Source organism: Octopus sinensis, linkage group LG25 (assembly GCF_006345805.1).
Source record: "Octopus sinensis linkage group LG25, ASM634580v1, whole genome shotgun sequence".
In the NCBI taxonomy this organism is placed as follows: domain Eukaryota; kingdom Metazoa; phylum Mollusca; class Cephalopoda; order Octopoda; family Octopodidae; genus Octopus; species Octopus sinensis.
This window is the reverse complement of record NC_043021.1, coordinates 3,409,392-3,436,760: the sequence shown is the minus strand read 5'-3', so window position 1 is coordinate 3,436,760 and position 27,369 is coordinate 3,409,392. Positions and strand designations below refer to the sequence as shown.

General features: G+C 39.5%; 1 protein-coding gene across 1 annotated transcript; it reads right to left on the bottom strand.

Annotated features, from left to right (window-relative positions):
- Positions 1 to 215: 215 nt before the first annotated feature.
- Positions 216 to 26,171, bottom strand: LOC115224414. The gene is made up of 3 exons (XM_029795312.2): positions 25,790 to 26,171; positions 21,270 to 21,454; positions 216 to 948 (listed from the first exon to the last, which is right to left on the bottom strand). The coding sequence occupies exons 1-3, from the start codon at positions 25,956 to 25,958 to the stop codon at positions 463 to 465; spliced, it is 840 nt and encodes a 279-aa protein (XP_029651172.1). The 5' UTR covers positions 25,959 to 26,171; the 3' UTR covers positions 216 to 462.
- Positions 26,172 to 27,369: the final 1,198 nt, after the last annotated feature.

Below are 27,369 nucleotides of genomic sequence, written 5' to 3'. Positions count from 1 at the left end.
TGTTACACAGTGGGACTGAACCCGGAACCATGTGGTTGGTAAGCAAGCTACTTACCACACAGCCTATTTAATTTTAAATACATAAAACATATATTTTTTTTTAGAATTCTACAAAATGCTTTCTAGGTATAAAAAAGAATCTAACTGTAAAAAAAAAAAAAAAAAATTAAATAAAATTGAAAATCAACATGAAAAAAAACTATAAAAAAATCAGCCTTAATAAAACCCTCTTTACTGAATTTTGGATAAGTAAGGTTCATATTGATTTGCCTTTCCCCATATGATTTTAATTTTTGTGATGAAAATATTTTGTCAATGCCAAATTTCAGCATAAAAAAAAAAAAAAAAAAAAAAATGGAATTGACATATTTCTTTCAGTTGAAATTGAATATCAACAAATAACAGCAGTGGAATGGTAACAGTAAATAACAACCCCCTGCTTTGTTTGTTCTGCGAGCAGCTTCAGTGAGCAGCTTCCGCTCTTTGTTTTATATGAAATTTGTGGCATATACTCATGATTTCCAGTTTAAGTTCAGACTTCAGAATGTCACTTCTGATTTTTTTAAGCTCAAAGCCTATTAGCTTAGCGAATATGTCATCGGGGTCCTCTTCAATAGCCGGTGTGAGTGATCCTTGCAGTTCTTGAAGCAATCTGTTGCTGTTTGTAATTGTCTCTAGGCTGTTGTGTTCCATACGATGCAGGTTTTTTAACTTGTTGCGCCGAATGGGCAACGTTGACTTGTGACTGGTTGTAGCAGCTGTTTGAGCATTTTGCTCCACTGTAAACATGGTGTGAGTGTCTTGTGCAAGGCAATCGGCATTGCCAGTGTTGTAGGAAAGTTTGTCAGCATTTAGATTTATTATGAAGTTTTTTGTGTCCTCTTCCTGAGACCAGTTGTATTCATTTTCCGCCATGATATTTTGGTTTGATACTTGTTGGATGGTATTCTAGGAGTAGAGAGAACAAAGCGTTAACAACTTGATCTAAATACATTACAAAGGCTTTTATTTATATTTCACTAGCAGTATCGCCCGGCGTTGCTCGGGTTTGTAAGGGAAATAACTATATAAGCATTTTTAGAGAGTTATAGCCAAAAAATAGCAAAAAATGCATTAAAAATGGAAAACAAATGATGGTAAATTTTTTTTTAAATCGTTGACTCATCGTAGACATTTTTAGAGAGTTACTTCCCTTATATAATAGCGAAAAAATGCATTAAAATGGAAAAAAATGATGGTAAATTTTTTTTTAAATTGTAGACTCATCGTAGACGCACGCTAATACCCAGAAGGGCTCGATATGAATCACGACTATAAGATACCCGGTTTTGGTTAAACTGCACCGCAAAATGTGGGAGTAGTTAGGAATCTAAATCGCAGGAGACAGACACACAACTTCTTTTATATATAAAGATTACTGTTAAGTGAATGTCACAAATACAGCTGTATCACTGACTACAAATTCTTCTTTTTATCTTCTCAAGTCATACCGACTCATAAGGGCTGGATTCTTGGTTTTCATGGCATAAAAATTCCCCACCTGGACAGGACACTGGTCCATCACAGAATTACTCATTTTTGCGAGCTGAGTGAACTGGAGCAACAAGAAATGAAGTGTATTGCTCAAGAACACAATGCGTCACCCAGTCCAGGAATTGAAACCACAATGTTATGATCAAGAGTCCAACACCCAAACCACTAAGCCATATGGCCTCCACTAGCTACAACTATGGGTCATGAACCTGAATTAATGAGAGTCTCTTTGTGTTTACACAATCTGTGGAAAATAGCAACCAAATCTCCCTCTAATTACTTTCATGGCCAAGCCAGTCACCAGATATGTTTGGAGGACTTTGTTATACAATCTGTCCAATCATGCCTCTCCAAGACAAAAGGGTGTGGTTTGAGGGAGATTTGGCTACTATTTCTAGCAGGCTGAGTAACCACAAGGAAGCAAGAGGAAGGACCTTCTTAATGTATCATCAACAACCACAACATTCACAGCTGCTTTCCATGCTGGTACAGACTGGACAGATCAACATGGTTCACATCAGTTCATGTTTGAATTACTGCAGACCTAGAAGGATCAAGGGATCACACGAAAGCTATCTTGGAGCTACTACAGCAATCATCAAGTTCTAGAGGATCCATAAAGCTCATGTACATTAATCAAATTTTCGGAGACAAATGCACTGGTGTAGATTCCCTGGCCAATTCTCCAGGTCCATAGCAGCGTGTTAACTCAGCTCTGTAAGCTAAAAAAACTAATCCTTAATTATAGTGATTTGCTTCTTAAAGTGACCAAGTGAACTTATCCTATAAAACCCATTTACAATTTAAGTGTCTTAGAGATGTACTTAGTGTTGTACTTGTGATTAGATATAGATTACTAGCAGTATCGCCCGGCGTTGCTCGGGTTTGTAAGGGAAATAACTATATAAGCATTTTTAGAGAGTTATAGCCAAAAAATAGCAAAAAAATGCATTAAAAATGGAAAAAAATTATGGTAAATTTTTTTTTTAATCATTGACTCAGCGTAGACATTTTTAGAGAGTTACTTCCCTCATATAATAGCGAAAAAAAAACGCATTAAAAATGGAAAAAAATGATGGTAAATTTTTTTTTTTAAATCGTTGACTCGATATGAATCATGACTATAAGATACCCGGTTTTGGTTAAACTGCACCGCAAAATGTGGGAGTAGTTAGGAATCTAAATCGTAGGAGACAGACACACAACTTCACTTTTATATATAAAGATTAACCCTGATAGTCCAGCAGCAGCAGCAGATAGATATCGTCATCTTGGCTATCGTAACCTTTGCCTCCAACTGGGATGCAGGCAATCAACAATAAGTGCATATAAGCAATAACTGCCGTATTCTGACTGAGTCTATCTTGCCCATCTCCATAGTTACGGCTATCAGAATCTACAAATGTACAGAGCCAATGAAGGAATATAGCCTGCTCAACCTGTTAGACATAGCGACAAAAAAATCTCTCTCAAATAGCACCTGGCCATCTTAACCCTTTCATTACTGTATTTATTTATTTTGAGATTCTCTGTTTTTCTCTCAATTATTTTAAATATAACAAAGAATTTAGTAAAATAACTTGGTTGTCATTCAGCTAGTTTTAGGAACATTAATTGTGACTAAGGTTTGGTGAAAGATTTTAATTCAAAACTTATGAAAACAAGACATTTGTACTACAGAGCCAGAGCCGGTTTCAGCCGGGTTAGTAACGAAAGGGTTAAAAAAGAAGAGGATACACGTCCATCTATCATATCTGAAGTCTTAATTCAGTCAATCTTCCTGAGATTCCACCACACCATTTGTGCATCCACTGCTTTCACTGAATATGCAGAATTGAGTTCCTGTGCCTACACATTGAATAAGACCATTTCTCAGATGGCCCTGCGATAAAATAGAACTTTCTTCTTTGACATGTTGACATCTAACTCTTTGTTCTACGTTAATGTAATCCTACAGATCCTTAATAACACGAGTGGCTGTGTGGTAAGTAGCTTGCTAACCAACCACATGGTACCGGGTTCAGTCCCACTGTGTGGCATCTTGGACAAGTGTCTTCTACTATAGCCCCGGGCCGACCAATGCCTTGTGAGTGGATTTGGTAGACAGAAATGAAAGAAGCCTGTCGTGTATATATATATATATATATATAATATATATATATATATATATATAATATATATATATATATATCATCATCATCATCATCATCATTTAGCGTCCGTTTTCCATGCTAGCATGGGTTGGACGGTTCAACTGGGGTCTGGGGAGCCCGAAGGCTGCACCAGGCCAGTCAGATCTGGCAGTGTTTCTACAGCTGGATGCCCTTCCTAACGCCAACCACTCCGAGAGTGTAGTGGGTGATTTTATGTGCCACCGACACAGGTGCCAGACGAGGCTGGCGAACGGCCACGCTCGGATGTGTTTTTTATGTGCCACCGACACAGGTGCAGACGAGGCTGGCAGACGGCCACGCTCGGATGGTGTTTTATGTGCCACCGACACAGGTGCCAGACGAGGCTGGCAGACGGCCACGCTCGGATGGTGTTTTTATGTGCCACCGACACAGGTGCCAGATGAGGCTGGCAGGTGCCAGACGAGGCTGGCAGACGGCCACGCTCGGATGGTGTTTTTATGTGCCACCGACACAGGTGCCAGATGAGGCTGGCGGACGGCCACGATCGGATGGTGTTTGTTACGTCCCCAAAGCACGGAGGCCAGTCTATGCGGTACTGGCTACGGCCACGTTCGGATGATTTTCTTGTGTGCCACCGGCACTGGTACCACAAAGATACAAATTCCATTTATGCTCATCTATTTTGATTTGTTTTGATTTGATTTGATTTTCACTTGCCTCAACAGGTCTTCACAAGTGTCACAAGAAGGAAGGTATGCACAGGTGGACTGTCTACGTCGCCGGGTCTTCGGATGGTGTCTTTATGTGCCACCGACACAGGTGCCAGATGTGGCTGGCGAACGGCCACGATCGGATGGTTTTCTTGTGTGCCACCGGTACTGGAACCACAAAGATACAAATTCCATTGATGTTCATCTATTTTGATTTGGTTTGATTTTCACTTGCCTCAACAGGTCTTCACAAGTGTCACGCGTGTCACACACTTGCCTCAACAGGTCTCCACAAGTGTCACACACTTGCCTCTGCCTCAACAGGTCTTCACAAAGTGTCACACACTTGCCTCTGCCTCAACAGGTCTTCACAAGTGTCATAAGAGGGAAGGTATGCACAGGTGGACTGACTACGTCGCCGGGTCTTGGATGGTGTGTTTTTATGTGCCACCGACACAGGTGCCAGGTGAGGCTGGCGAACGGCCACGATCAGATGGTGTTTGTTGTGCCCACAGCACGGAGGCCAGTCGATGCGGTACCAGCTACGGCCACTTCGGATGGTTTTCTTGTGTGCCACCGGTACTGGAACCACAAAGATACAAATTCCATTGATATTCATCTATTTTGATTTGGTTTGATTTTCACTTGCCTCAACAGGTCTTCACAAGTGTCACACACTTGCCTCAACAGGTCTTCACAAGTGTCATAAGAGGGAAGGTATGCACAGGTGGACTGACTACGTCGCCGGGTCTTCGGATGGTGTCTTTATGTGCCACCGGCACAGGTGCCAGATGAGGCTGGCGAACGGCCACGATCGGATGGTGTTTGTTGTGCCCACAGCACGGAGGCCAGTCGATGCGGTACTGGTTACGGCCACGTTTGGGTGGTTTTCTTGTGTGCCACCGGCACTGGTACCACAAAGAATACAATTCCACTGATGTTCATCTATTTTGATTTGTTTTGATTTGATTTGATTTTCACTTGCCTCAACAGGTCTTCATAAGTGTCACAAGAAGGAAGGTATGCACAGGACTGACTACGTCCCAGGTCGGGGCACGGGTTATGGCCTGACTAGTCTTGCCGGGTCTTCTCATGCACAGCATACTTCCATAGGTCTCGGTCTCTAGACATTTCCTTAGTGAGACCTAAAGTTCGAAGGTCGTGCTTCACCACCTCGTCCCAGGTTTTCCTGGGTCTACCTCTTCCACAGGTTCCCTCCACTGCTAGGGTGTAGCACTTTTGCACACAACTATCTTCAGCCTTTCTTGTCACATGACCATACCAGCGCAGCCGTCTCTCTTGCACGCCACAACTGACGCTTCTTAGGTTCAGCTTTTCTCTCAAGGAACTTACACTCTGACGATTATGAACACTGACATTACACATCCATCGGAGCATACTGGCTTCATTTCTTGCGAGCTTACGCATATCCTCAGCAGTCACGGCCCATGTTTCACTACCATGTAGCATGGCTGTACGTACACATGCATCATACAGTCTGCCTTTTACTCTGAGCGAGAGGCCTTTTGTCACCAGCAGGGGTAAGAGCTCTCTAAACTTTGCCCAGGCTATTCTTACTCTAGCAGTTACACTTTCAGCACACCCACCCCCGCTACTGACTTGGTCTCCTAGGTAGCGGAAGCTATCAACTACTTCTAGTTTGTCTCCCTGGAACGTGGCAGAAGTTGGTCTCTGCATATTTCCAGTGTTTATTGCTCCTGAGCATTTGCCACAGACAAAAACTATTTTCCTAGTTAGCCTTCCTTTGACATTGCTGCACCTCTTATGTGTCCATAGCTTACACTTGGTGCATCTTATAGAGTTTCTACCTACACCTTTTTTACAGATCGAGCAGGGCCATCTACCTGAAGGCGTTTGTGATTGATCTACCTTCCTACTTATTAGAACTTTGGTTTTGGCTAGGTTGATTCTAAGGCCCTTCGATTCTAATCCTTGTTTCCACACCTGGAACTTCTCCTCCAGTTCTGATAGTGACTCAGCAATTAGAGCAAGGTCATCAGCATAGAGGAGCTCCCAGGGGCAACCTGTCTTGAATTCCTCCGTTATTGCCTGGAGGACTATGATAAATAGGAGGGGACTGAGGACTGAACCTTGGTGGACCCCAACCTCTACCCGGAATTCTTCACTGTACTCGTTGCCCACCCTCACCTTACTAGCAGCGTCTCTGTACATGGCTTGCACAGCTCTCACCAACCATTCTTCTATCCCTAGTTTCCTCATTGACCACCAGATAAGGGACCGGGGGACCCTGTCAAAGGCTTTCTCCAAGTCAACAAAAGCCAGGTACAAGGGCTTATCTTTGGCTAGGTATTTCTCCTGCAGCTGTCTTACCAGGAATATAGCATCAGTAGTACTTTTCCCTGGCACGAACCCAAACTGCATATCATCTAAGGTAACTCTCTCTCTAATTAGTTCGGCTACAACCCTCTCCGTAACCTTCATTACCTGATCCAGCAGCTTGATGCCCCTGTAGTTATTTGTCTCTAGGGCGTCGCCTTTACCTTTGTAGCAGTTGACTATTATGCTGCTACACCAGTCATTGGGTATGACCCCCTCGTGTATCACCTGGTTAACTATACGGGTGACTAAGCTATAGCCGACACCACCAGATATTTTGAGCATCTCTGCAGTAATTCCTGATGGGCCTGGGGCTTTCCCTGTTTTCATGCTTCTAATTGCCTTATCTACTAAGGAACTGTTAACTCGGATTGCTGGTCCCTCTGTTGGGTCGACATTCGGCAGACTCTCTTTATCCCATTCATTTTCTTCATTCAGCAACCTATCATAGTGGCGTCTCCAAGTCTCTCTCTTTGCACCCTCATTAAGTGCAAGTGAACCGTCCTCCTTGCGAACACATTTCTCTCCTACCACGTCACGATTCTCTCTCACACACTGTCTTGCAACACGAAATACCTCAAGTCTTTCATCCTCACGACGCAGGACATTGGCAAATTTTTCCTTCTCTGCTTCCCCTCTGGCTAGATAGACCTGTCTCCTGGCTTCCCTTCTGGCAGACTGATACACTTCCCTGCTACCACCGTTCTTCCAGGCCTTCCAAGCCTGTTTCTTTTGTCTAATAGCCCTGTCAACAATATTGTTCCACCACCACGTTATTTTGGGTCTTAAGGGGACTTTGCACCAGCCACAGATCTGGTCAGCGGCTTTCAGCAGGTTGTCCCTCAGAAGCGTCCAGTTGTCTTCTACCCCATGCGTAGCTATACTCCCTTCCATTTCGTCTAAAGCTTCAAATAACATATCTCTAAATCTCTGTCCATTCGCAGGGTCTTTAAGCTTCCAGACCCTTCTTCTCCATGTTGGTCGTCTTCTAGTCGCCCTCTTAGTCCTGATCCTAAAGTCACTAACTACCAGTCTATGTTGTGGGGTGCATTCTTCACTTGGGAAGGTTTTGGCATTTATAAGCAGCCATCTTTCCCTTTTTCTGGCAAGGATGTAGTCGATTTGGCTAGTATGCCGGCCCGATCGGTAGGTGACCAGGTGGCTTGTCGGTTTCCTGAAGTTAGTGTTGCAAATCATAAGACTATTCGCATCGCAGAACTCCAGCAGCCTGGTTCCCTCCTCGTTGCGGGAACCATAACCGTAGCCTCCATGCACGCCATGGAAGCCCCCAGCACGTCGTCCAACATGCCCATTGAAGTCACCAGCCACAAAGAGAAGGTCCCTGTCGTTCGTCAATGATGTGGTCTGCAGTAGGGTGTCATAGAAACAGTCTTTCTGTCCATCAGGTAGCCCTGGCTGAGGGGCATAGGCCGATATAATAGTTGCTAAACTATGGTGGAGCACTAATCTAATCTTAATTATTCTGTCACTTACTCTGACTACCTCGATTACCTTATCTACCCATTTTTCGGCGATAAGCATGCCCACACCCCCGACTCCGTCAGTATTCCCAGCCCAGAAAATCTTGTACCTCTGTCCTTTGCCTGTGAGGAACCTAGCAGAACCTCCTCTCCACCTCACTTCTTGAATGCAGCATATATCAACCCACCTCCGTTCAAGCAATTCAACTATCTCGCCAGATCTGCCTTTCAGTGTGCCGACGTTGAGGGTGCCAACCCTGAGGCTGTGGGTGGGGGTGGAAGTGGTATTGGTCCTAATAGCGTCATGTACCTGAAAAGAAAACTCGCGTTTGGCAGTATTCATAGACAAACAATGGAACTTAAGTTCAAACCTCGTATACAACACTAAACATATCTTGCAATGACTGAACACTACCTTTTATGGAAGGAGGTGGGGGTGGCGTAAGACTTTGAGTGTATAAGGGAGACAAGGATGAGAAAAATTTAGGACTTCCTGTACCGGTGGTGGGGGGGGGGGGGGGGGGGGGTGCACCGCGAAAACCGGGCTAGTAGCTATAAATAAATACCTAAATTTTGCCTAACCTATGGGAGAAGCGTGGACGATAAGGAGCTATAAATTATAAATACATTTATTCTATATCTACGAGGCGTGAGACTGATCGATAAAATAAAATAAAATTAGGGGCAAGCTTTAAGATTAAATATATATTTAACACAAGACATGAGACAACGATATATAATTAAGATGAACTATAGAATTAGAATAATGTACATATAAAAAAGACACAAGGCGTGAGGCTAAATTTCACAAGTCATAACAATAATACTAATAGAGATAAAACAGGGCTAACTAAAAGATCAGATCAGTTGCAGATAGTTAAGTAGGTACACGGGTTGAAATTAAATATAGATTGCTTAGCTTGGATTCATATTTCGTATTTCGTATTTTCGTAGGGAGTCGGATACCAGTCTGAATTCAAGTGAGGCCGTTGAAATCAGTCGCTGGTTTATATGCATATAGGGTGGCGGAGAGGGGCGGAGAAAAGGGGGCGAATGGCGATCGAAAGAAATATAAGACAATTGAAGAGGAACGGGGGGGTCGTGGCCCACCAAGAATCGGCCGGCAGCCATTTTCCTTCCTTGGGAGAGAAATAGTTATTAGTAGCTATAAATAAATACCTAAATTTTGCCTAACCTATGGGAGAAGCGTGGACGATAAGGAGCTATAAATTATAAATACATTTATTCTATATCTACGAGGCGTGAGACTGATCGATAAAATAAAATAAAATTAGGGGCAAGCTTTAAGATTAAATATATATTTAACACAAGACATGAGACAACGATATATAATTAAGATGAACTATAGAATTAGAATTATATGTACATATAAAAAGACACAAGGCGTGAGGCTAAATTTCACAAGTCATAACAATAATACTAATAGAGATAAAACAGGGCTAACTAAAAGATCAGATCAGTTGCAGATAGTTAAGTAGGTACACGGGTTGAAATTAAATATAGATTGCTTAGCTTGGATTCATATTTCGTATTTCGTATTTTCGTAGGGAGTCGGATACCAGTCTGAATTCAAGTGAGGCCGTTGAAATCAGTCGCTGGTTTATATGCATATAGGGTGGCGGAGAAAGGGGGGGGGCGAATGGCGATCGAAAGAAATATAAGACAATTGAAGAGGAACGGGGGGGTCGTGGCCCACCAAGAATCGGCCGGCAGCCATTTCTTCCCTTGGGAGAGAAATAGTTATTAGTAGCTATAAATAAATACCTAAATTTTGCCTAACCTATGGGAGAAGCGTGGACGATAAGGAGCTATAAATTATAAATACATTTATTCTATATCTACGAGGCGTGAGACTGATCGATAAAATAAAATAAAATTAGGGGCAAGCTTTAAGATTAAATATATATTTAACACAAGACATGAGACAACGATATATAATTAAGATGAACTATAGAATTAGAATTATATGTACATATAAAAAAGACACAAGGCGTGAGGCTAAATTTCACAAGTCATAACAATAATACTAATAGAGATAAAACAGGGCTAACTAAAAGATCAGATCAGTTGCAGATAGTTAAGTAGGTACACGGGTTGAAATTAAATATAGATTGCTTAGCTTGGATTCATATTTCGTATTTCGTATTTTCGTAGGGAGTCGGATACCAGTCTGAATTCAAGTGAGGCCGTTGAAATCAGTCGCTGGTTTATATGCATATAGGGTGGCGGAGAAAGGGGGGGGGCGAATGGCGATCGAAAGAAATATAAGACAATTGAAGAGGAAGGAACGGGGGGGTCGTGTGGCCCACCAAGAATCGGCCGGCAGCCATTTCTTCCTTCCTTGGGAGAGAAATAGTTATTAGTAGCTATAAATAAATACCTAAATTTTGCCTAACCTATGGGAGAAGCGTGGACGATAAGGAGCTATAAATTATAAATACATTTATTCTATATCTACGAGGCGTGAGACTGATCGATAAAATAAAATAAAATTAGGGGCAAGCTTTAAGATAAATATATATTTAACACAAGACATGAGACAACGATATATAATTAAGATGAACTATAGAATTAGAATTATATGTACATATAAAAAAGACACAAGGCGTGAGGCTAAATTTCACAAGTCATAACAATAATACTAATAGAGATAAAACAGGGCTAACTAAAAGATCAGATCAGTTGCAGATAGTTAAGTAGGTACACGGGTTGAAATTAAATATAGATTGCTTAGCTTGGATTCATATTTCGTATTTCGTATTTTCGTAGGGAGTCGGATACCAGTCTGAATGAATCAAGTGAGGCCGTTGAAATCAGTCGCTGGTTTATATGCATATAGGGTGGCGGAGAAAAGGGGGGGGGGGCGATGGCGATCGAAAGAAATATAAGACAATTGAAGAGGAAGGGGGGGTCGTGGCCCACCAAGAATCGGCCGGCAGCCATTTCTTCCTTCCTTGGGAGAGAAATAGTTATTAGTAGCTATAAATAAATACCTAAATTTTGCCTAACCTATGGGAGAAGCGTGGACGATAAGGAGCTATAAATTATAAATACATTTATTCTATATCTACGAGGCGTGAGACTGATCGATAAAAAAAATAAAATTAGGGGCAAGCTTTAAGATTAAATATATATTTAACACAAGACATGAGACAACGATATATAATTAAGATGAACTATAGAATTATATGTACATATAAAAAAGACACAAGGCGTGAGGCTAAATTTCACAAGTCATAACAATAATACTAATAGAGATAAAACAGGGCTAACTAAAAGATCAGATCAGTTGCAGATAGTTAAGTAGGTACACGGGTTGAAATTAAATATAGATTGCTTAGCTTGGATTCATATTTCGTATTTCGTATTTTCGTAGGGAGTCGGATACCAGTCTGAATTCAAGTGAGGCCGTTGAAATCAGTCGCTGGTTTATATGCATATAGGGTGGCGGAGAAAGGGGGGGGGGCGAATGGCGATCGAAAGAGATATAAGACAATTGAAGAGGAACGGGGGGGTCGTGGCCCACCAAGAATCGGCCGGCAGCCATTTCTTCCTTCCTTGGGAGAGAAATAGTTATTAGTAGCTATAAATAAATACCTAAATTTTGCCTAACCTATGGGAGAGAAGCGTGGACGATAAGGAGCTATAAATTATAAATACATTTATTCTATATCTACGAGGCGTGAGACTGATCGATAAAATAAAATAAAATTAGGGGCAAGCTTTAAGATTAAATATATATTTAACACAAGACATGAGACAACGATATATAATTAAGATGAACTATAGAATTAGAATTATATGTACATAAAAAAAGACACAAGGCGTGAGGCTAAATTTCACAAGTCATAACAATAATACTAATAGAGATAAAACAGGGCTAACTAAAAGATCAGATCAGTTGCAGATAGTTAAGTAGGTACACGGGTTGAAATTAAATATAGATTGCTTAGCTTGGATTCATATTTCGTATTTCGTATTTTCGTAGGGAGTCGGATACCAGTCTGAATTCAAGTGAGGCCGTTGAAATCAGTCGCTGGTTTATATGCATATAGGGTGGCGGAGAAAAGGGGGGGGGGGCGAATGGCGATCGAAAGAAATATAAGACAATTGAAGAGGAACGGGGGGGTCGTGGCCCACCAAGAATCGGCCGGCAGCCATTTCTTCCTTCCTTGGAGAGAAATAGTTATTAGTAGCTATAAATAAATACCTAAATTTTGCCTAACCTATGGGAGAAGCGTGGACGATAAGGAGCTATAAATTATAAATACATTTATTCTATATCTACGAGGCGTGAGACTGATCGATAAAATAAAATAAAATTAGGGGCAAGCTTTAAGATTAAATATATATTTAACACAAGACATGAGACAACGATATATAATTAAGATGAACTATAGAATTAGAATTATATGTACATATAAAAAGACACAAGGCGTGAGGCTAAATTTCACAAGTCATAACAATAATACTAATAGAGATAAAACAGGGCTAACTAAAAGATCAGATCAGTTGCAGATAGTTAAGTAGGTACACGGGTTGAAATTAAATATAGATTGCTTAGCTTGGATTCATATTTCGTATTTCGTATTTTCGTAGGGAGTCGGATACCAGTCTGAATTCAAGTGAGGCCGTTGAAATCAGTCGCTGGTTTATATGCATATAGGGTGGCGGAGAAAGGGGGGGGGGCGAATGGCGAATGGCGATCGAAAGAAATATAAGACAATTGAAGAGGAACGGGGGGGTCGTGGCCCACCAAGAATCGGCCGGCAGCCATTTCTTCCTTCCTTGGGAGAGAAATAGTTATTAGTAGCTATAAATAAATACCTAAATTTTGCCTAACCTATGGGAGAAGCGTGGACGATAAGGAGCTATAAATTATAAATACATTTATTCTATATCTACGAGGCGTGAGACTGATCGATAAAATAAAATAAAATTAGGGGCAAGCTTTAAGATTAAATATATATTTAACACAAGACATGAGACAACGATATATAATTAAGATGAACTATAGAATTAGAATTATGTACATATAAAAAAGACACAAGGCGTGAGGCTAAATTTCACAAGTCATAACAATAATACTAATAGAGATAAAAAGGGCTAACTAAAAGATCAGATCAGTTGCAGATAGTTAAGTAGGTACACGGGTTGAAATTAAATATAGATTGCTTAGCTTGGATTCATATTTCGTATTTCGTATTTTCGTAGGGAGTCGGATACCAGTCTGAATTCAAGTGAGGCCGTTGAAATCAGTCGCTGGTTTATATGCATATAGGGTGGCGGAGAAAAGGGGGGGGGGCGAATGGCGATCGAAAGAAATATAAGACAATTGAAGAGGAACGGGGGGGTCGTGGCCCACCAAGAATCGGCCGGCAGCCATTTCTTCCTTCCTTGGGAGAGAAATAGTTATTAGTAGCTATAAATAAATACCTAAATTTTGCCTAACCTATGGGAGAAGCGTGGACGATAAGGAGCTATAAATTATAAATACATTTATTCTATATCTACGAGGCGTGAGACTGATCGATAAAATAAAATAAAATTAGGGGCAAGCTTTAAGATTAAATATATATTTAACACAAGACATGAGACAACGATATATAATTAAGATGAACTATAGAATAGAATTATATGTACATATAAAAAAGACACAAGGCGTGAGGCTAAATTTCACAAGTCATAACAATAATACTAATAGAGATAAAACAGGGCTAACTAAAAGATCAGATCAGTTGCAGATAGTTAAGTAGGTACACGGGTTGAAATTAAATATAGATTGCTTAGCTTGGATTCATATTTCGTATTTCGTATTTTCGTAGGGAGTCGGATACCAGTCTGAATTCAAGTGAGGCCGTTGAAATCAGTCGCTGGTTTATATGCATATAGGGTGGCGGAGAAAGGGGCGAGGGGGCGAATGGCGATCGAAAGAAATATAAGACAATGAAGACAATGAAGAGGAACGGGGGGGTCGTGGCCCACCAAGAATCGGCCGGCAGCCATTTCTTCCTTCCTTGGGAGAGAAATAGTTATTAGTAGCTATAAATAAATACCTAAATTTTGCCTAACCTATGGGAGAAGCGTGGACGATAAGGAGCTATAAATTATAAATACATTTATTCTATATCTACGAGGCGTGAGACTGATCGATAAAATAAAATAAAATTAGGGGCAAGCTTTAAGATTAAATATATATTTAACACAAGACATGAGACAACGATATATAATTAAGATGAACTATAGAATAGAATTATATGTACATATAAAAAAGACACAAGGCGTGAGGCTAAATTTCACAAGTCATAACAATAATACTAATAGAGATAAAACAGGGCTAACTAAAAGATCAGATCAGTTGCAGATAGTTAAGTAGGTACACGGGTTGAAATTAAATATAGATTGCTTAGCTTGGATTCATTTCGTATTTCGTATTTTCGTAGGGAGTCGGATACCAGTCTGAATTCAAGTGAGGCCGTTGAAATCAGTCGCTGGTTTATATGCATATAGGGTGGCGGAGAAAGGGGGGGGGGGCGAATGGCGATCGAAAGAAATATAAGACAATTGAAGAGGAACGGGGGGGTCGTGGCCCACCAAGAATCGGCCGGCAGCCATTTCTTCCTTCCTTGGGAGAGAAATAGTTATTAGTAGCTATAAATAAATACCTAAATTTTGCCTAACCTATGGGAGAAGCGTGGACGATAAGGAGCTATAAATTATAAATACATTTATTCTATATCTACGAGGCGTGAGACTGATCGATAAAATAATAAAATTAGGGGCAAGCTTTAAGATTAAATATATATTAACACAAGACATGAGACAACGATATATAATTAAGATGAACTATAGAATTAGAATTATATGTACATAAAAAAAGACACAAGGCGTGAGGCTAAATTTCACAAGTCATAACAATAATACTAATAGAGATAAAACAGGGCTAACTAAAAGATCAGATCAGTTGCAGATAGTTAAGTAGGTACACGGGTTGAAATTAAATATAGATTGCTTAGCTTGGATTCATATTTCGTATTTCGTATTTTCGTAGGGAGTCGGATACCAGTCTGAATTCAAGTGAGGCCGTTGAAATCAGTCGCTGGTTTATATGCATATAGGGTGGCGGAGAAAGGGGGGGGGGCGAATGGCGATCGAAAGAAATATAAGACAATTGAAGAGGAACGGGGGGGTCGTGGCCACCAAGAATCGGCCGGCAGCCATTTCTTCCTTCCTTGGGAGAGAAATAGTTATTAGTAGCTATAAATAAATACCTAAATTTTGCCTAACCTATGGGAGAAGCGTGGACGATAAGGAGCTATAAATTATAAATACATTTATTCTATATCTACGAGGCGTGAGACTGATCGATAAAATAAAATAAAATTAGGGGCAAGCTTTAAGATTAAATATATATTTAACACAAGACATGAGACAACGATATATAATTAAGATGAACTATAGAATTAGAATATATGTACATATAAAAAAGACACAAGGCGTGAGGCTAAATTTCACAAGTCATAACAATAATACTAATAGAGATAAAACAGGGCTAACTAAAAGATCAGATCAGTTGCAGATAGTTAAGTAGGTACACGGGTTGAAATTAAATATAGATTGCTTAGCTTGGATTCATATTTCGTATTTCGTATATTTCGTAGGGAGTCGGATACCAGTCTGAATTCAAGTGAGGCCGTTGAAATCAGTCGCTGGTTTATATGCATATAGGGTGGCGAGAAAGGAGAAAAGGGGGGGCGAATGGCGATCGAAAGAGATATAAGACAATTGAAGAGGAACGGGGGGGTCGTGGCCCACCAAGAATCGGCCGGCAGCCATTTCTTCCTTCCTTGGGAGAGAAATAGTTATTAGTAGCTATAAATAAATACCTAAATTTTGCCTAACCTATGGGAGAAGCGTGGACGATAAGGAGCTATAAATTATAAATACATTTATTCTATATCTACGAGGCGTGAGACTGATCGATAAAATAAAATAAAATTAGGGGCAAGCTTTAAGATTAAATATATATTTAACACAAGACATGAGACAACGATATATAATTAAGATGAACTATAGAATTAGAATTATATGTACATATAAAAAAGACACAAGGCGTGAGGCTAAATTTCACAAGTCATAACAATAATACTAATAGAGATAAAACAGGGCTAACTAAAAGATCAGATCAGTTGCAGATAGTTAAGTAGGTACACGGGTTGAAATTAAATATAGATTGCTTAGCTTGGATTCATATTTCGTATTTCGTATTTTCGTAGGGAGTCGGATACCAGTCTGAATTCAAGTGAGGCCGTTGAAATCAGTCGCTGGTTTATATGCATATAGGGTGGCGGAGAGAAAGGGGGGGGGCGAATGGCGATCGAAAGAAATATAAGACAATTGAAGAGGAACGGGGGGGTCGTGGCCCACCAAGAATCGGCCGGCAGCCATTTTTCCTTCCTTGGGAGAGAAATAGTTTTAGTAGCTAAATAAATACCTAAATTTTGCCTAACCTATGGGAGAAGCGTGGACGATAAGGAGCTATAAATTATAAATACATTTATTCTATATCTACGAGGCGTGAGACTGATCGATAAAATAAAATAAAATTAGGGGCAAGCTTTAAGATTAAATATATATTTAACACAAGACATGAGACAACGATATATAATTAAGATGAACTATAGAATTAGAATTATATGTACATATAAAAAAGACACAAGGCGTGAGGCTAATTTCACAAGTCATAACAATAATACTAATAGAGATAAAACAGGGCTAACTAAAAGATCAGATCAGTTGCAGATAGTTAAGTAGGTACACGGGTTGAAATTAAATATAGATTGCTTAGCTTGGATTCATATTTCGTATTTCGTATTTTCGTAGGGAGTCGGATACCAGTCTGAATTCAAGTGAGGCCGTTGAAATCAGTCGCTGGTTTATATGCATATAGGGTGGCGAGAGAAAGGGGGGGGGGCGAATGGCGATCGAAAGAGATATAAGACAATTGAAGAGGAACGGGGGGGTCGTGGCCCACCAAGAATCGGCCGGCAGCCATTCTTCCTTCCTTGGGAGAGAAATAGTTATTAGTAGCTATAAATAAATACCTAAATTTTGCCTAACCTATGGGAGAAGCGTGGACGATAAGGAGCTATAAATTATAAATACATTTATTCTATATCTACGAGGCGTGAGACTGATCGATAAAATAAAATAAAATTAGGGGCAAGCTTTAAGATTAAATATATATTTAACACAAGACATGAGACAACGATATATAATTAAGATGAACTATAGAATTATTAGAATTATATGTACATATAAAAAAGACACAAGGCGTGAGGCTAAATTTCACAAGTCATAACAATAATACTAATAGAGATAAAACAGGGCTAACTAAAAGATCAGATCAGTTGCAGATAGTTAAGTAGGTACACGGTGTTGAAATTAAATATAGATTGCTTAGCTTGGATTCATATTTCGTATTTCGTATTTTCGTAGGGAGTCGGATACCAGTCTGAATTCAAGTGAGGCCGTTGAAATCAGTCGCTGGTTTATATGCATATAGGGTGGCGGAGAAAAGGGGGGGGGCGAATGGCGATCGAAAGAATATAAGACAATTGAAGAGGAACGGGGGGGTCGTGGCCCACCAAGAATCGGCCGGCAGCCATTTCTTCCTTCTTGGGAGAGAAATAGTTATTAGTAGCTATAAATAAATACCTAAATTTTGCCTAACCTATGGGAGAAGCGTGGACGATAAGGAGCTATAAATTATAAATACATTTATTCTAGATCTACGAGGCGTGAGACTGATCGATAAAATAAAATAAAATTAGGGGCAAGCTTTAAGATTAAATATATATTTAACACAAGACATGAGACAACGATATATAATTAAGATGAACTATAGAATTAGAATATGTACATATAAAAAAGACACAAGGCGTGAGGCTAAATTTCACAAGTCATAACAATAATACTAATAGAGATAAAACAGGGCTAACTAAAAGATCAGATCAGTTGCAGATAGTTAAGTAGGTACACGGGTTGAAATTAAATATAGATTGCTTAGCTTGGATTCATATTTCGTATTTCGTATTTTCGTAGGGAGTCGGATACCAGTCTGAATTCAAGTGAGGCCGTTGAAATCAGTCGCTGGTTTATATGCATATAGGGTGGCGGAGAAAAGGGGGGGGGGCGAATGGCGATCGAAAGAAATATAAGACAATTGAAGAGGAACGGGGGGGTCGTGGCCCACCAAGAATCGGCCGGCAGCCATTTCTTCCTTCCTTGGGAGAGAAATAGTTATTAGTAGCTATAAATAATACCTAAATTTTGCCTAACCTATGGGAGAAGCGTGGACGATAAGGAGCTATAAATTATAAATACATTTATTCTAGATCTACGAGGCGTGAGACTGATCGATAAAATAAAATAAAATTAGGGGCAAGCTTTAAGATTAAATATATATTTAACACAAGACATGAGACAACGATATATAATTAAGATGAACTATAGAATTAGAATTATATGTACATATAAAAAAGACACAAGGCGTGAGGCTAAATTTCACAAGTCATAACAATAATACTAATAGAGATAAAACAGGGCTAACTAAAAGATCAGATCAGTTGCAGATAGTTAAGTAGGTACACGGGTTGAAATTAAATATAGATTGCTTAGCTTGGATTCATATTTCGTATTTCGTATTTTCGTAGGGAGTCGGATACCAGTCTGAATTCAAGTGAGGCCGTTGAAATCAGTCGCTGGTTTATATGCATATAGGGTGGCGGAGAAAAGGGGGGGGGGCGAATGGCGATCGAAAGAAATATAAGACAATTGAAGAGGAACGGGGAGGGTCGTGGCCCACCAAGAATCGGCCGGCAGCCATTTCTTCCTTCCTTGGGAGAGAAATAGTTATTAGTAGCTATAAATAAATACCTAAATTTTGCCTAACCTATGGGAGAAGCGTGGACGATAAGGAGCTATAAATTATAAATACATTTATTCTATATCTACGAGGCGTGAGACTGATCGATAAAATAAAATAAAATTAGGGGCAAGCTTTAAGATTAAATATATTTAACACAAGACATGAGACAACGATATATAATTAAGATGAACTATAGAATTAGAATTATATGTACATATAAAAAAGACACAAGGCGTGAGGCTAAATTTCACAAGTCATAACAATAATACTAATAGAGATAAAACAGGGCTAACTAAAAGATCAGATCAGTTGCAGATAGTTAAGTAGGTACACGGGTTGAAATTAAATATAGATTGCTTAGCTTGGATTCATATTTCGTATTTCGTATTTTCGTAGGGAGTCGGATATATATATATATATGTGTGTGTGTGTGTCTGTGTTTGTCCCCCTAGCATTGCTTGACAACCGATGCCGGTGTGTTTACGTCCCCCGTCACTTAGCGGTTCGGCAAAAGATACCGATAGAATAAGTACTGGGCTTACAAAGAATAAGTCCCAGGGTCGATTTGCTTGACTAAAGGCAGTGCTCCAGTCAAATGACAGAAACAAGTAAAAGAGTAAAGAGTAAAAAGAGCAAGGCTGGTTTCAGTTTCCAAGTAAGGTAATGTTCACTCCATGACCAGAAAATTGGAAATTAAGGACAAAGCTCACAATACGGGGAAACTCATTTACAACTATCACACAATGTCAAAGCAAGGAGACAGTAACACATACACACATGCAAATACAGACATATACACAAGAGGGTACTGAAAAGTTCCTGGCTTTAAGGGTATCACAAAAGGCCTTTTTGGGGGCTCAAACTTCTGAGTTGTTTTACAGGGCTTAGAAAAACTGTAGGACCACTGCAATAAGTGTGTGAATCTGTGAGGGGGACTACTCTTTCTTTTACTCTTTTTTACTCTATTTGTTTCTGTCATGTGACTGTGGCCATGCTGGAGCACCGCCTTTAGTCGAGCAAGTCGACCCCAGGACTTATTCTTTGTAAGCCTAGTACTTATTTTATCGGTCTCTCTTGCCGAAACGCCAAGTTACGGGGACGTGAACACACCAGCATCGGTTGTCAAGCGATACTAGGGGGACAAACACAGACACACAAATATATACACACACATACATACATATATACGACAGGCTTCTTTCAGTTTCTGTCTACCAAATCCATCACAAGGCTTTGGTCCGCTTGAGGCTATAGTAGAAGACACTTGCCCAAGGTGCCACGCAGTGGGACTGAACCCAGGACCATGTGGTTAGTAAGCAAGCTACTTACCACACAGCCACTCCTGCGCCTATGTTGAATAAGATCATAATTAACTGATCCTCCTGCATTTTCTTTTACCCAAAGCCAGGAACTTTTCAGCCCCCGCCCCTCGTGTGTGTGTGTGTGGGGGGGTGCATGCTTGTATCCACACACACATGATAGACTTCTTTTAATTTCCATTTACCAAATCCACTCACAAAGCATTAGTCAGTCTGGAGCTACAGTAGAAGACACTTGCCCCAGGTGCCACGCAGTGGAACTGAACCGAAAACTATGTGGTTGGGAAGCAACCTTCTTACCACAAAGCCACACCTGCACCCCTATACTTAAATACCCAGTTTACCTGCGCAAATCTTCATTCGGGTAACATACTCACAACACCCAGAATGTATTTCTTTACTGCCCACAAGGGGCTAAACACAGAGGGGACAAACAACGACAGACAAAGGGATTAAGTCGATTACATCGACCCCAGTGGGAAACTGGTACTTTATTTATCGACCCCCGAAAGGGATGAAAGGCAAAGTCGGAATGGAAGAAATTTAGGTCGAACTTACATTGCTAATCATACTCAAATCTTCATTCAGGTAACATACTCACAACACTCAGAATGTATTTCTTTACTGCCCGCAAGGGGCTAAACATAGAGGGGGACAAACAAGGACAGACAAAGGGATTAAGTCGATTACATCGACCCCCAGAGGGAAACTGGTACTTTATTTATCGACCCCGAAAGGATGAAAGGCAAAGTCGGAATGGAAGAAATTTAGGTCGTACTTACATTGCTAATTATACTGTTCCTCTTTTCCTCATAGATAGGGCCCAGGAAGCTATCCATAAGACCAAACAACCACCAACTGGGAGTAAACTTTTCACTGGTTTCACTTCTGATGCTCTCCCTGCTTTTCCGTTTCTCCCTCATATAGTTTGATTTTAAGTCGTGCCATTTCATCTTTACAAGCTGGGCTAAAAACAACATTGTGGGAGACAAAAGAAAATTGGAAATTATAATAATTTCATAAGATATTCTGAATGAAATACTTAATTATAGAGTGTTAATTCTTGAGTATCATTTTAGTTGTTTTTCTCTCAGTTGACCTGGAACTTAAAAAAAAAGAAAAGAAAAATCATGTTGGGTAGACTGCATGATACTCATGTAGTTGAAAAGATCCATGATCAAATGTATTCCAACCATAACCACCGTTTTTAAGTGTTTGGAGGACTTTGTTATACTATCTGTCCATACATGCCTCTCCAAGACAAAAGGGTGTGGTTTGAGGGAGATTTGGCTACTATTTCTAGCAGGCTGAGTAACCACAAAGAAGCAAGAGGAAGGACCTTCTTAATGTATTTAAAATTTAGAAATGGTGTTAAAAAGGTCCTTCTCCTCTTGTTCTTTATGGTCAGCCAACCTGGTAGAAATAGCAGCCAAATCTCCCTCAAACCATACCTTTTTGCGTTGGAGAGGCATGTACAGACTATTTCTAAATTTCAAACTCATAAGAACCTGTGACAGCTTATCTGTACTGAGAAAAAAACAACTAAAATCTTTATTTTTACTAATTCAAAGCTATCAATGAACATCAATAGCATCATCATCAATATTTTACTGATCTTTTCACTTTGACCGGCAGATTTTTAAAATAATTTCTTTGTAACTAAACACTTTTAAACTTCGTATACTGGTAGAATGCGTTACATAAAACATCTTTTTCTCTTGGCTTTCTTGAGAAAATTCTGTAGCTTGTAAGCTATTTGTTGTTAAATTTCTTGCATTTCGGCAATTTCAACCAATCAATGACGTCTATTGAGGTGAATACGATTTCTGCTGTTGTTTGTCAACAAGTTCAACAAGAACTTCCGGCGGTGTAGCTGTCACTTATAAACCCACGTGGGTTTATTTACATTTCTGAAGAAAAAAGAAACCCTTCCCCTCACCCCTAAATTTAACCCTAACTCCACAATCTTTTATTCATACGAACGTGACTGATATGAAATATATCATAAATAACAGTGACAAACTAAACAGAGACCGCAGGAAGTTGTTGTTGACAAACAACAGCAGAAATTATATGAAACAAGCCATCGACGATTTTCCCTCTTAGTTTTGGACTGCCTTTTCTGTTGAGTGAAACAGTTTGATCCCTGCTTGAATTTTGGGTTGATCGAATCAATCCCATCACTTTTTCTAAAGCCTGGTACTTAGTCTTTTGGTGTCTTTTGCCGAATCGCTAACTGGACGGGGGCATAAACACACTAACACAGGTTATCAAGCAGTGGTGGTGGATATACACAAAGACACATATACATATATATATATGCTCACAAGGCTCTGATCGGCCCGAGGTTATAGTAGAAAACATTTATCCAAGGTGCCATGCAATGGAACTGAACCCGGAACCATGTGGTTGAGAAGCGAGTTTCTTACAACATAGCTAAGCTTGAAAAATAAAAACTTTTTGGATGATTATTCCAAACTTTTCTTCTGGAATTTGTGAAACGAATACTTTTTGATGAAATAAAATTTTCTTGTCATAGCGGCATAATTTGAAAAAAAAAAGTTTTGTGTGGTAGGGCCAGGCCTAATGCAGTTTCGCATCTCTCTTTGAAAAATGCATTTTTTTTGAAAAAATGTTTTTCAGATCCCTGTTTTAGATATCGAAGATTACAAATATGCAAAAAAAAAAAGAAGAAAAAAATTACCCCCACCCCTAAAATTTTGAACTTTTCCGAAATTTTTTTCCCTATGGCGCAGGAATGGCTGTGTGGTAAGTAGCTTGCTAACCAACCACATGGTGCCGGGTTCAGTCCCACTGCGTGGCATCTTGGGCAAGTGCCTTCTGCTATAGCCCCGGGCCGACCAATGCCTTGTGAGTGGATTTGGTACACGGAAAACTGAAAGAAGCCCGTCGTATATATGTATATATATATATATATATATATATGTGTGTGTGTGTGTGTGTGTTTGTCCCCCTAGCATTGCTTGACAACCGATGCTGGCGTGTTTATGTCCCCGTCACTTAGCGGTTCGGCAAAAGAGAACCGATAGAATAAGTACTGGGCTTACAAAGAATAAGTCCCGGGATCGAGTTGCTCGATTAAAAAGGCGATGCTCCAGCATGGCCGCAGTCAAATGACTGAAACAAGTAAAAGAGTATGTTTTAGATGTCGGAGATTCCAAATATGCAAGAAACCACGTTTTCAAAATTTTAATTTCAATAAGCTTATAGATATGTGGGTAAAGATAGATAGATAGATAGACAGATATGACTGTCTTCCTGGGGCTAAAAACAACAGTAACGTCGTCTTCTATAGGACCGCCACATTCTGTTGACAAATATATTTTATGGATAAACGGACAGGGATAAATAGACAGATAAATAAATAAATGGACGAAAAAGTTCAAAGGCGATCTTTCGTCTCTAGTAGACCTTTCCGTCGATTTCCGTAAAAAATTTTTTTTTTTTTACATATGGGCTTGCGGGAACTTTTGAAGTAATATACATACATATACACATACACTCCCTCTAAAAAATTTCAGTTATCACTTTCTTTCACACATTACTTTCTCTGTCTCTTCACACACACTAACAGAAGCACTTCACTTACACAACATACTGTCTGTCTCCCACACCCCATCAAACATACACACACACACACATGTACATCAATGCTTCCCCTGGACGGTAACTTCAAAAGAACTTTCCTCGTCATACAATCGCTTTCTCTTAGTCTCTTTCGCTCTCATTACTTCAAAAGTTCCCGCAAGCCCATATATAAAAAAAAAAATTTTTTTACGGAAATCGACGGAAAGGTCTACTAGAGACGAAAGATTGCCAGTTCAAAATTTAAAATTGGGGGAGGAGCGAAACTTGAGCCCCTAATTAAACTTTATAACATTAATTATTATTTACGATTATTTAAGGCAAAGTGGGACGCAGATTATTTTCACTTTAATGCTTTTTTGTTTATATTTAATTCCGATCTGCATAAAGTTTGTCAATTCGCCACGATCTCTTTAAAGTAAACAAAATAAAAGATTTAAATTGGGCGCGGTTTGGGGAGGGGCTAATTTTTTTTTTTTTTTTTTTTAGACATTCGTAATCTCCGACGTCTAAAACGTGGAAATCCCCCCCCCCAAAAAAAAATTGTTTAAAAAATGCATTTTTCAAGGAGAGGTGCCAAACTGTATTAGCCCCGCAGGGCCTTAGAATACACACCAAACAACTGTGGTAACTTCCTAATGAAGCAGCGTGAACATTCCAGTTCCTTTTTATTTTCATATTTTAGGGCTTAAAATACCACCACTGGCTCCTATTTCCGATCAAACCACGCTTATCTAAAACTAGAGGGATTTGACTGCTACTTCTAGCATACTGAAAGACCACGTATAGATGGGCTACTTTTGAGTTTGTTGGAAAGAGAGATTAAGACTGCGATTTTATATATATATATATATATATCTCGTTTATAATAAACAAATCCGAAAGTAGAAGCACACTCTAAAATGTAGAGCAGTGTATATATATATACGTTCCGAGTTCAAGTTCCGCCGAGGTCGACTTTGCCTTTCATCCTTTCGGGGTCGATATATTAAGTACCAGTTACGCACTGGAGTCGATGTAATCGACTTAATCTCTTTGTCTGTCCTTGTTTGTCCCCTTGTGGGTAGTAAAGAAATAAATATATATATATATATATATATATATATATATATAGTGTTAGTATTGTACTTGCCTTTCATACAAAATTTTCCTGTAAACATTATATAGAAAGTTACAGAAGTTGAAAGTAAAAAGTGTTCATTTATACCCACCTCCCAATTTCTTTTCTTTATTTTTTTTTTGTTTTTATTCCACATCAGATTCCGACAGAGTCGTAAGTTACACCATCTAAAACGTGTATGTAAAAAAATTTCATTGAAAAATATCAAATTTTCAGAAACTTATGAGTAAATAAATTCGATGGGGCGGAGGCACACAAGTGTAGTTATACGTCAAACTTTTTACGCTTTGAGTTCGAATTCAGCCGTGGTCAGCTTCGCTTTTCATCCCTCCGATGGCCGCTAATTAATTTAAATACCAATCAAGCCTAAACCTTCCGCTTTGAAGACTTGTGCACACATAAACAACTATTATTGATTACTGGCAAATGCCAGTAGGATCTGAATTTATGCAAATCAACTTATAATTTGTTCCCTCTTTCCAAACATATTTAAGGAGTCACGCTCGTACGTTATGTTATAGTGGACATATTTATCTTCAGTTCAAACACGAATGCAAAAAACGTAAATTATCCTACCTGTCCAGCCATCGCCCATTTTACTGGCGATTTCGTGAAGAGCCAGAGTCCTCGCCGACCGCATATTATAACACTGATGACGTGAATTCCAAAGGTGCTCTTGATCGCGGTACAGCCCGATGAAATATTCAATTTGACTCGGATTCATAGCCAAATCGACTCGCTCCATCGCTGTGTGCTACCCCAAGAGTTCATTATATAAATAAACGCGATGGTGATTGGTTAAAAAGCGAGTCAGGAAGCAAGACAGAAAAAAAAAAAAAGAAGAAAAATATATATAAACACTCTACCACGAGTCGGAAGCATGCATTGACTCATTATGTCGACTGCAGTGATATGAATCTTCGGCGAGTCATTCGTCATTAAACAAATAAATATAATTGAGCGACAAAATATATTTTCTAAAAAATATTTTTAATTGCTCGGCAAATATGTATTTGTTGTTTTATTATTGCTTGACTGGTTATTTTTTAAATAATCGAAAATTATTAATTTTTCTAAATAATTTGTGTATAAAAAATTTTGACGGTAATTACGAAAAACAGAGTTATTTCCCTTGGCATTCAATTAATCATTTTTCGTCATGGCGTCCAACGTATTTTTCCTTATTGCTTCTCCTCCTCGGTCGACGAAGTGGGAAAAATCGTTAGCAAGTCGGACGAAATACACAGCGGCATTTCTTTCGGCTTTACGTTCTGAGGTTCAAATTTTGCTGACGTTGATATGTCTTTTCATCCTTTCGATGTCGATTACAATGACTCCAGTTCGAGCACTGGCGTCAATGTAATCGACTGCCCCTCCACCCCCAAAATTTCGGGTCTTGTATCTATATTTCTTTACCACCCACAAGGGGTTAAACACAGAGGGGACAAACAAGGACAGACAAAGGGATTAAGTCGATTACATCGACCCCAGTGCGTAACTGGTACTTAATTTATCGACCCCGAAAGGATGAAAGCAAAGTCGACCTTGGCGGAATTTGAACTCAGAACGTAACGACAGACGAAATACGGCTACGCATTTCGCCCGGTGTGCTAACGATTCTGCCAGCTTGCCGCCTTCAGGTCTTGTATCTATAATATGAAGGGGTATTACCTCCTTTCCTATAAAGCGTTGATTTGTAAACACGGCAGTCAAAAGGCTTAGTGTCATTTCTTCCAGCTCTTCACGTCCTGGGTTCAAATTCCGCCAGAGACAACCTCGCCTTTCATCTTTTCGGGTATCAGTTGAGCTCCGCAGTCGATGTAATCGATTAGCCCATTCTTAAAATTTTTGAATCTGAAATTGGTAATTTCTTACATGACGTTCGTAAAATTAAATTTATTTTAGTTTCAACTTTGTTTCAATTCGATTAGCATGGCTCATGGACAGCTCTACTGTTCCTCGTTTTATTGGTAAATCTCAACGAAATACTTTCAGATCAGCAGATAATCAATGCAATGCATACAATTACTGGCTCCATCTTTTGTCAGATTCAACGACTTGTATTACTTAGTGTGCCCGTCTAGGGCGAAGCTCTATTTAAAATAAATCTAACATTTTCCCCACGTTTTACTCGCTGTTCGTAGTGTGTATCAGTT